At 42.2% G+C, this 12,205-nt stretch overlaps 1 protein-coding gene across 3 annotated transcripts in view; it reads right to left on the reverse strand.

The window, feature by feature from the left end:
• Positions 1-12,205, reverse strand: part of arl6ip6 (ADP-ribosylation factor-like 6 interacting protein 6) — a 49,808-nt gene that overhangs the window by 29,271 nt on the left and 8,332 nt on the right. Inside the window, exon 4 of one of the 3 annotated variants that reach the window (XM_041201748.1) lies at positions 6,674-6,721. The exons of the other annotated variants lie outside the window; for them this stretch is intronic. Coding sequence (XP_041057682.1) covers positions 6,676-6,721 — 46 coding nt within the window. The 3' untranslated portion in view covers positions 6,674-6,675. The remainder of the gene's footprint in view (positions 1-6,673; positions 6,722-12,205) is intronic. 3 annotated transcript variants of the gene reach the window in all.

Below are 12,205 nucleotides of genomic sequence, written 5' to 3' on the forward strand. Positions count from 1 at the left end.
GCTCAAGTACTATCATTTGGACATGAACTCAAAAATAGCAAATCGCTTTCACGCCAATTGTATCCAACTTTGTAGATCAGCATTTGTCCACAAAATGCAATTGTCTGACATATTCTTCAATGGATTATTCTCTATTTTCCATATCATTTCATAGCCTTGAGCATTAGTGATCCAAATACTCATCAAAAAAAATCCTTTTATTTCTTACACTGTTCAATGTTTTGTTTACATAAAGCAGATAACTTATTGGTATTAGAATATTAACAGTGCTTAAATGTAACATTTAATTTGTTTAATTTAATGAACATGTTAAATGTAAATTGTTAGTGTTAAAAATCCTGTGGGTGTGTGCACTTAATACAAGTGTTCACACATAGCCTATGAACATTTTTCTCCCCTCCCATCATGCTTTTGTCACAATTAAATTTCACTAATTTTATTTAACTTCGATTTGAGTCCCTTTTGTTTGGCTTCAAGGTAAGTGGCATTGCTGATTACTTTCTTAAAATTTCTAGTTGCATCCCCGACAGGTGGTCCTGTTTTCACCATCTATCTTGAAACAGTATACTAAGTCAAACATGTGACCTAATGCTCACTCTTCACCTGTAGCTTTGGTTCCTCCTTGTCCCTATCATTGTGACTGGAACCCTGACCCATGTCTGTCAGACATGGTGCCTCAACTTGAAGACCAAATGCACCCTCTCCTGCAGGTCCTAAAAATCTTGCTTCTGGCTGGTGCTGGGAAACCAGCATAGAATTCTTCCAATGCATTTTTACAAAAATAAAATGCAGTTGTATCTATTTTACGAAATAAAGAGTTCTCCACAGATCACACCAAGGGGGCACTTTTAAGTAATCTCCCCTCCCATTGCTGCTGGACTGTCCCTCCTGTCCTTAACACCTATACATTTCTTCATCTTCCAACACACCATAAGGTATTACCTCCCAAAAATCCCATTTCCATCAGCAGCACCCTGCAACCCTTTCTCCCCATTACCACTAGCCCATCTCTGCTTGCAACATCCTTGGTCTTCAAAGACAGCAATAAAATTAATTACTCAGGTACAGCAGTTGAACTAACTTTTAACATTACCAAAGGCTACTGACTTGAGAGTAGGGCAGAATAGAGTTTACCATAATGCACTCTCAACCCAGAGGTCATTAATTCAATTTGTGTCACAGCAAATTAAATTCTGGTAAGCACCAGAAACAAAAATGGCCATGAAAGCAGCAATGGTTATTAAAAACCCAGCTGATTAAATTCTCTTCTTAAAAGGAACCCTTTCATCCTTACTAAGTCTGGACTGCGCATGACTAGTGCAGAATTGTGAGATTGACTTTTAATTCTCTGTGAAATGACCAAGTAATCCAACAGGTTGTGAAAACAACCACTCCAGTGACACTTCTCAGAGCTACTGGAGGTGTATAATAAAGGGAGCCTTGAGAGTGTCATCAATGTCACGAGAATGTATATTAATAGAACAAATAAAAATCACATACTCCTGCAGTACTCTTAAAATTCATTGAACAATTCAATCGTGGTACATTAGTAGGCTTGATGATATATTCGGCCATATGCACAATGAAACAGTACTATATCGGACTCAGTTAGTTACATCATGAAAAAATTTTTAACTCATTTATGGGATGTGGACATCACTGGCAAGGCTAGTGTTTACTGTCCATACCTAATTACCCTTGAGAAGCTGTTGGTGAGTTACCATCTCAAACAGTTGCAGTCTACGTCGTGTGGGTACAGCCACAGTGTTATTAGAGAGGGAGTTCCAGGATTCTTACCCAGCAACACAGTGAAGAAATGGTGATACATTGCAAGTCAGGATGGTTGTGATTTTGGAGGAAAATTTACAGGTGGTGGTATTCCTATATACCTGCTGTCCTTGGTTTTCTAGGTTGTAGATGTCATGGATTTTGAAAGTGAAGGAGCCTTAGTGAGCTGCTACAGTGCATTTTGTAGATGGTACACACTGCTGTTACTGCACACCTGTGATGAAGAGATTGAATGTTTAAGGTGGTGGATGGGGTGATCAAAGTATTTCATTCACGTCTTAACGACTGGGTTTTCCAGGCAAGGTTGCACCATCTACCTCAGGGCTCGAAAAATCTGAGTCTAGCCATTCCCCCTTCACTGTGGCTAACTCTAGTGCAAATAATGCAACCCCAGTAATGCAAACTATGGCTGTAGGTTGTTTTTGGAAAAATATACTTTATTCATAAAACATCTGAAACAACATTACAAAGCATTTTTAAATGGCCATCACAAAAAGTGCAATCATATTCAACTTTTTCACATGGATCATGAGGTGCTTCAATATAATCAATGAATATTAGTCATTTCAATATGGTTATTACAAACAGTCAGACAGTGCAATGATATTGTAGTTATCGACATACATCATGTTGCACTCTGGGGTGCTTCAATACAATTATAATACAATGAATGTATGTAGTGAATACTAAATGTGAGTCGTACAGCCCGAGAGGCTCTAAACAATTCCCAGCCCCTCGGTGCACTATGGCAGAAAAGTCTTAGACAGCGACCTTTCCCCATTGCGCCTTTGCGGCGGCTGCCCCAAGCTTTAGTGCGTCCGTCAGCACATAGTCCTGGACCTTGGAATGTGCCAGTCTGCAACATTCGGTCAAGGACAATTCTTTGCACTGGAAGACCAACAAGTTTCGGGCAGACCAAAGAGCGTCTTTCACTGAGTTGATGATCCTTCAGCTGCAGTTGATGTTTGTCTCGGTGTGTGTCCCTGGGAACAGTCAGTAGAGCACAGGTTCCTGTGTCACAGCACTGCTTGGGATGAACCTCGACAGAAACCACTGCATCTCTCTGCAGACCTTCTTTGCAAAGGCACATTCCACAAGGTGGTGAACAACGGTCTCTTCCCCACCACAGCCACCTCGAGGGCAATGTGCAGAGGGGGTTGAGACTCTTGGCGTGTAATAAGGATCTGACGGGGTGGGTCTTTCTCACCACCTACCAAGCTACATCTTGGTGCTTGTTGGAAAGTTCTGGCAATGAGGTATTCTGCCAAATGACTTTGACAATCTGCTCAGGGAACCATCCGACAGGATCCACCATCTCCTTTTTCTTTAGGGCCTTTAGGACCACTGCCTGGAGTGTAGGTTAAATTGCTTCCCTCCCTGAATATGAATGAAACTCCTCCACATTTCCTCTGCTGCTCCAACAGTTTGCCTTGGGCACTTTTAGGATGCTGTTGCCATCAAGCCTTTCTACGGGCTAATCCTTCCCCCACCCGCCCTCCAATAGCTGCCTTATTATCTCTCCCAATTTCCAGACTATTAGGAATTGCATAATGCGGGGACGATGTCCAAAATGCAGCCGTCCGAAAACCAGAATCGTCCGAAAGCTGGAAGTTTGAATATGGAAATGAGGGCTTTTCTCCGCAAGTGATGTTCTGGTATGATGTCGCTTGAAGCGATAACAGGTGCCGCCTGTGGTCGGACACCCTTTTCTCTGGTATTACCGCATCTGTTTCACGCCGGGAGACGGCTCCTGGGAAAGGGCAGACCCTGTCCGCACACGATATTGCTGCACTGACCCTGAACAAGCGGGAACCCCGGGGCTGAAGATCCGATCAGATTGCGGTTAACAGCAATGTACAAGCTGCAAGGAGCCGTATCCGTGCCCCCCGGGTCCAGCCAAGAGAGAGCGGAAAAACCCGGAAACGGAGTTTATAATTCCGCCATTCCACAACCGACCTGTTCCCTGCTCCGTGCAACCACTGGGCGTAGCGGAGATCCAGGGGAGTCAAACGGTGCCGGAAGCAACGCGGCCTGATTTCGGGCAACCGCCCGGACAAAGTCCGAATCCATCGGATTGAATGTGTAAAACTCCACGGGGAAATGAGGTCGGATTTTGTCAGTAAAAAAAAAATCCAAGAAAATCCGGCACAGTCTCGGTCCCAATGGTGGCGTATTTTGGACACGGTGCCGGCACTCTTATTAGATAATCAGTCCTTCTCTTTCGGTGACTTTAAAATACAGAAATTAATGTAATTGTGAATTTTACACTTCAAAATGGCTGAGTTGGTGGATTACCAATGACATTCTGGAAATCCTGGATTTTGGCGGTAAAAGGAGCGAGATGATTTGAAGGATGCAACTGGGGAGAAGAGGCGACACCAGACGTACCCCAAAAGCTGTGCCGTATCCCACTTAGCCCGTTCCCATACTTCCTGTCCTTGGCAATGACAACACTGACGCATCTCAAGCCACCCAATACTAAACAACTTTTAAGATCCCTTTTGTCAAACCTTCTGACACCCTGCTCATTCCTCAAAACCCCCCAGGACTCTCCTAAGCTTCTCATTGATCCCAGGGCTGCCACTACCCCAGAACCCAACTATTTCATTGGGTCTGCCATTGGGTGGGGTGGGAGTGATGGGGATTATCTCATTTGCCCAATTTCTACTCTATCATTGTAATCCCATCTCAGTTATTCCAAACACCAAGCCAGCTACTCACACTCCACATGCTCATCCAATGCTCTCGGCCCCTCGTAGTTCCCAAACGCCACCTGTAAGGCTCAATCCCAGAACACACACTACAGATCCTAATAAACACACTCCCAGGCAGACTGCCGCAAACTGCAAACTATGACTGCCACACTATGAACACTTATCACAGGCCCCAAATCTCAGTCCCCAACATGAAAAACTCCCCTTTCATTCATACTCATAGCTCTCAAGAAACTCACTGCTTTTTGCCAGTATCCATGATCCCTTCCCAGTGCCATGACATCCCAGGATTTATCTAACATAAATCATATACCCCCATTCCCCAATAATACCAACTGTCCACCTACCTGGAAAAGTAGGCTATGAATATTTTTACACTCGTTATTTGGATAAAGTTTACTAGAAATATTTTTAAAATACTATTTATACACACTCGTACTTACAAAGCATTGACTCGGAACTTCTTGGATTATCTCAATGCAAGAGCAGGACTATTCGCAAAAATTTAGGTGTGGCACAGACCAAAAATCAGCTAACAGTGGTGTAACTGAAACTGCGGGAATTTATTGGCAATTATCTTTCTTGAATTTTTGAAAATTTCCAATCTCTGTCACCAACCACAAAATGCATTCAGAAACACTAAGCAGCTGGAATTGCCTTCCTAATGAACATATCTCTATACAGCATAATAATGCTGAGACTCTGATAGTGAGATATCTTGGCAAGAGAGAGCCGCCCTTCCACTGTTCCCCCTACTAGTGGTGTTACATTTGCACGCATTTTATATTCTGATATATGTAAATGAGCTCTACAGAAAATTTACCCACAATTTTCAATTGTCCAGATTGGGCTGAAACTGGTATAAATTCTGCACAAGTCTGATCCAGAAAATTTGGGTCAATTATGCCAATAGCATTTGACCTGTAAAGATTTGATTCCTAAAGAGGTGCCCTGACATAGGATATTGATTCAGGCAACTTAATAAAACCTCAAATGGAGAAGTTAAAAAAAAGTGAAATCTCAGTCCACATTTTAAAATTACCAGTAGATTGCCTAACGATGCCTTCACAGCATCCATGCTGTCAGTACATATTATGTACTCTGATGAGCTCGCCAATGGCAAGAGTGAAATATAGATTTTCAAAATGCACTCGGATGTCATGTGCATTCAATTATAAAAAGCTCAGTTAGCATTCATATAACAAGGTTAAGTTTCCAATATCCCAGTTTATTGAAAAAATGAGACGGATACTTAATTTTGCAATTGAAGATTTAATTTAAATGCATATTTGTAAATCATCATAAAATCAAACTAAGATTATTTCATCGATGCTAATTTCAAATTATTGCAATGAACTTGGATTCTAAAACAGTGACTGAAGCAATGTAGCTTTGAATCTTCAAATTCCACTTATGTCAAAACCAATAAAGCAAACAGAACTTTCAAAGTTTATTAGAAAATAGAATTGGACAAGTCTATCGAGCAACAAAGCAATTGTTCATTGTAATATTTTTCTGAAAAGTTAAAACTGTAAACTACTTAGACATGTATGTCAAAGGGTTCAAATTAGCAGATAAAGATTTGTAATAACTGCAATAATTGGCATTAAAGTTTGAAATTTAGAAGTTATTTAATAGAGTATTTCTAGCAAGCAAAGCAATTCAATAAGAGAATCTGCAAGTTGTACAAGAAGCCATTCAGGATCCTGTGAAGAAAATTATGGATTCACCTTTTACACGCAAATCCCTCATTAATCTCAGCTTTGATAATGGGTGTGCACCTACTTTTTAATCCATAATTTATTTTGACAAATATTTATGCTTTTATTTCAGGGATTTTGTTTTTATTTTAGTTTATAATGTTTGCAGTTTTTGTTTGATGCCATGTAAGGATCACCTTACAACATACCAGCAGAGCTACACATCAAATGAGAACCTATGGGTGGTATTTAATGGGACCTTTAAGGGGGGGAAACATGCCAGGTGGGGGCATTTAATTAGGCAGGAGCGGAAATCTTGTTTTCTGACATCGGGTTGAGTTTGAAGATAAAATAGGTGGCGTGTCAGTGGCGGAGCAACCAACACACTTCCAGATGGCTGAAACCTATTTCCCATTCATTTACATACCATGAATACCCATTGATTGGGAAGCACAACAAATTCAGTCCTACCTTCAAGATAAAGTCAGTGGTGCACGGGAAACTCGTGCCTCCAGTTTCCTGATAGATAAAAGATGACGTACATCAGATGAGGTTGTTCAATCTTTGGATCTGAGATGAGGTTTTGTCTTTGTCTAATTCAGCAGCTCGTTAGCAGAGGAAGATAGCAGAAAGGATGCAGCAGGGGTAAGAGTGTGGTGCTCAGGTCCTCAAACAGCACAGTGGCAAGGCTGGCAAGAGGGTGGAGCTTGTGCTTGGGTCCTGCAGCGAAAACACAAGGCACTGGCACATTTGTAAGGGGGCCGGGGTGGTATCTGAAGAAAACCAGGCTCTGGCCTTGAGGGTTGGGTCCAATATTGTTGTGGTCTCATCCTGTGTGTCCCAAGGGAGGCAGCTGCCCCACACATGGCAGGTCAGTCAGGTAAGGGACCTTGAGTTTGTAGCAAGGCGGGTCCAGTTGCCAGGTCACACTGTCAGTGTCCATCGACATGGATGCTCCTGCCTTGCTGGAGATCAGGTGTCGCAAGGAAATTTTTACCTTGCAGGAGATCAGCTTGCAGTGGGATGGGAAAAGCTCTGGGTGTAGCCTATGGGAGGGTCATGCATTCCCATTGGTCAGCTGCAGCTGCTCCAGCAATGAAAACCATGTCAGAGGTGCTCAGATCATTGCCTGTCTTCTTCACATAATTCACTTGCAACCTCGGGTGGTGGAAGAGAGGATTTGCCAGAGGAGGAATTTGGTCGCACAATAACATAGGCCACAAAGCCATCAGCCAGCACCAGCTGAGGGGGGAGCTCGGTCAGCAGGAACCCAACAAGGGCCATCTTCATTACCGAAGAGCAGTGGCACGTCAGTGCATGTACAGAATGTGCACCTATCATCTCAAGCTGTCTGAAGGCAATGTCGGAGATGGCTAAGGCTTTTTCAGGAGGAGGTCATTGACCGGTGTGTACTCCTACAATAAGACCTGCATCCTGTGTCTTTGGGGAGGGATCCCCACGCCAGTTGCCCTCAAGGCAACTGTGGCCCTTTCCTTCTACTCCAGCACTCATTTCAGGGCTCCATGAGGGACATGTGTGGCAATTCACAGGCTGCAACACATAGGTGCATATGGAGGGGACAAATGCCCTGTTCAGAAGGACTAATAAATTAGTCAGATTCTCAACAGATGCCGATAGCCAAACTGCTAGAGCAGTTGATTTCGAGATCATTGCACAGTTTCCACAGGTACAGGGACTGAACACACGGGGCCATTTGGGCTCCCTAGGAACATCTAGCTGCATCTGAAAATCAGAAGGGGCTTCACTCCCTTAACATTCATGTTGTCTGTGACCACCAGAAAATAACTATATGCAGGTGCGTGCTTGTTTCCAAGGGAGCTTCTATGACACATACATCTTGAAATTCCTAGCTGCCAGAGCTATTCCAGGCCCCAAGTGCAAGATTGCATCCTCGGTGACAAGGGTTACTCCCTCAGCATGTGCCTCAAGACACCAGTACGTCATGCTAAAAGCCATGCAAAGGAGTGTTACAATACGCACATTGCTCAATGAGGACTATCACAGAGCACCCCAAAGGATTACTCAAAGTACACTTCCCATGTCTTGACCGGTCTAGCAGAGCTTTACAATATGTTTCATGGAGGGTGGCCAGGATATTGGCCATCTGCTGTGCCTTGCACAATGCGCCATTGCAAAGGGAGAAAAATTGCCTATCGAGGAGAGAGGAACTGTTAACCTCACACAAGGATGACAGGGAGAATTATGAGGACGACAGAGATCTTGCAGCAGCTATCCCAGATGCCAGGGCCACGCACAGGCATGACAGGGATGTCAGGGACAACATCATCTTCAATAGTTTTGACCATAAGTGATGCTCCTACCTGACCATCATTTCCTCAGCTACAAACCTTCTGCTGCTCAGATAGGGCACCCACCTCTCCCAGCCTCCATCTGAAGTTACCTCACTATTCATGTCTTCTAACCCCTGGAAGACCAAGGGAAGTGGTCCATTGTCCCACTGGATGAAAAGAGATGACTCCACACTTAGCATACCAGCTTTGCACTGACGCTCATCAATGAAGCTATCATGAGCAATCTCTCTGCTCCTTGACTATATTGTCAAGGCCATGATTGCACGAGCAGCACATCACTTCTTGTGCTCAGTGACCTCAGCCAATCTGCTTAGCAGGTCATTTAGGGGAAGGCCATTAGATACTGCATGTGTAACCATGTCACATTGCCTTGAGAATACAATTCGCATTACACACATTACCACCCAATAAAGACGGGCTTCTAGCACACCACCACATTGTTGCCTACACGAGTAAGATGTCAGTCAGTCCCCCTCATTCAGCAATTGCTGTAAGCATGATAGTGCAATATTCCCTCTGAAGGACATCCCAAAAAAAATGCACATAGTGCACAGTTGTCAAGTAAACAAAATATACTGAGATATCTGTACACATGTGCATATCACAACAGCATTTCGGCACCTGCGCCACCATTATGCCCTCAATACTTAATTTTACATTTATAACCACTATGCTTTTTGCGACATCAGCAGCTGATGAGGAACCAGGCTGCTGAGAGTGATACCCCATGGCGTGATTGCAAGTAGGACACGTGCCCGCTGCACAAGCTTAAAACTCTTCATTGTGATTGTGTGCGTTGTGGCTTCCGACGTGTAAATGGAAGTGGCCCCTATGTCCTGTCCTGCCATTGGGAGCCACACTTCTTATTAAATTCTGCCCTATGAGTCAATGTCCTCAAGATGCAGGTACAGTCCTACCCCTATCACCAGGCATGAGGGTCAATGTAATTTGCCAACTGTAGGCGCTAGCCAGTGTAACCAATTTTTTGAATTTAGTTTTTAAAATCATTGAAGGGAACCTGAATGTTTGTATCAGAAGTATCAATCCACCATGCAACAAATTTCCAGAGGTGGATTCACCAAGGCCTGGAGTTTCACCACAAATTCTTGTTCAAGTTCAGACCCTGGAGGATGCACTTTGGAACTGGTTTAAGGAGGATCCAGAGGGCAGATTGTGAACCTGCCCTTGGAAAGAGCTTCTCTTCAACCAGGGAAAGGATCTGAAATTCGGACAGTGACCAGATGCCAGGTTCAGTGTGTGCCACAGAGTGATAACTTTCAGAAAAGGTTATCATTGCTGGAGGAATTGAATAATGTCAATTTTGCATGGTTTAAATAAAAAGCAGCGAGAGGAAGAGCTTTCTTCCCTCAGCAGGACCCTGGTCTTTTTACATCAAGTCTTCCTCAGCAACTTAAACTCCTGGAATCAGAGAAGGTCAGAGTGTGAAAAGGGCAGATAGAAGGTGTCCTTCGGCAAATAAGTTAAATGGCCAAGTGGGTTGTCATCTTGCTTGTCAAGTTAATTTTAAAACAGATTATGGCTATCATTTGAAATAGGTGGGTTCACAGCAGTGGCAGGAGTACTAGAGACTACTTTGAGGAGCTGGGGATAAGGACTTATGACTCTTGAGATCTGAACAGCTGCTGAACTACACAAACTAATCTGCATGAACATACTTTAAATGGTGGCTTTGTAATTGACCTATGCCAATGGCAAACGCTTAGCGCCATTTGCCAAATATAAGCAGCTGTCAGGGATATATGGGAAGGTGCAAGTCATGGGGGCTGTACCAGCAACAAATTCTATCGTTATATAAAAACATAAAACTTTGGTCATTCAGTCCAACCAGTTCATGACAGTGGTTAACCTCTACGTGAACAAATTGTTCTAATAACATTTACCTGACCTCTTCACAGGTCCCTTTAACCCCATTTCTTCAATCTGCCTATCCCATCTAATTTTTAATGTTGATCATTTCCACTTCAACAAATGTACGTGTGCAGAAGTTACTCTTCTGCTTTGTTCTAAATCATTTAATAAAATTTTGTATCTATGATCCCTCTTTCTTGGAAAGAGTCAGGTTCTATCTATCCTTCTCAACTTTTAACATTGTTCATGGCATTCTACACAGATTTTAAAATTTTACATAGTCCAATTACTATTTGGCCTATAGATAATATACTATTTGGCCTATAGATACTACGCCATTAGCTTTTTAAAAACCTTTCAGCCCAAGGTACTTTCTTTAAATGTCATGTGAACATGTACTCTAAATCTTTCTGCTCCTTTGCAGTCCTAAGTCTGCTTCCATAATTTATGCTGTTTTTTTTTAACCAAATCCATCACCTCACATTAACTGAGATCTACCACTTTACTTTGTGAGCCCATTCCCCATCTTAAATAATATCCCTTTGCAGCTTCTTTTGGTATTCTAAGGAATTAACTGAAGATTTTGGTACCATCTGCAAATTTCAATATCACCCCCTTATGCCTATATCTTTATTGATGATATACACAGTGAATGGAAGTGGCCGAAGAACTTAACTCTATGGAACACCATTTCTAACTACTTGGGAAAAGCTGCCTTTAATGTCTATCCTGTTTTCTAACAATTTTGAATCTAGTTAATTGTCCTCCTACAATTTCACACATTATTCTCTATTGATCTCCAATGTGGTATCTTGTTGAAGGCTTTCTTAACATCCATGTAGACCGCATTTACTGCACTTCTCCATCTGCCTCATTAGTTAACTACTCAAAAATATGACAAGCTCGAAAGTCCCTTTTGAAATCCATGCTGGCTACTTCTATTTATTATCATTTCATCCAGATGTGTGGTAATTCAGATGTAAGTAACATGAGCAGCTCCAATACATCATCCTCTGAAGATCACTTACCTCATCATTCCACTCCAAGAAATATTTGTTTACTGCTAACTGTTCTTTCTTCCTCTGTCACTAGCCATGTAACCACATTCCCCTCGATTCCACGTCATTTACTGCACCATCACTTAATTGATTTTTGAAAATCCATATACACCATATCAGTTGCATTGCCTATATCTATCCGCTGTTGTTTCTTTAACAAATTCTGCAACATTGGTAAAGTTTGACCTATCATTCTGAAATCTGTAAATAGCCCTAATTACTATTTCACCGAGTATAAAAGAATTTTTTATTACATTTTAAAGACTAGTTCATGAACATGACTATAAGCATATTCAAAATTGCTACCACTGACCATGGCAGCTCTTTATCAGATAATTAACAATAGAGGGTAGCAAACAAGTACAAGGTCCCTTTAAAAGCAGGGTGATACTTATACTTTTGTCAGCCTGGGTATGTCCCAATGATCAGATGACTTTGCACTTTATTATCCTGTAGCCTGCTCTTCTAATTTCCAATTAATAGGCTATAATTACACAACATGATACCCAGAATATATGAACAGTTTGGATCTGGGGAAGGCCTGGGGAGGGGGTGGCATCATTGTTTCAATTATAGCTAATATTTGTAGTAAGCAAAATTCATTGATTTGAAACAATGCTTGGCAGATAGGATAAAAGGGATGAACAATTTAAGGGAAAGAATAAAGAAAGGGCATAAACACTAAATGATTACATTTTAAAGAAATACTCAATGGTGTAGATGCATAAATCTTAAACGGGGAC

This window comes from Carcharodon carcharias, chromosome 12 (assembly GCF_017639515.1).
Source record: "Carcharodon carcharias isolate sCarCar2 chromosome 12, sCarCar2.pri, whole genome shotgun sequence".
Taxonomy (NCBI): Eukaryota; Metazoa; Chordata; class Chondrichthyes; order Lamniformes; family Lamnidae; genus Carcharodon; species Carcharodon carcharias.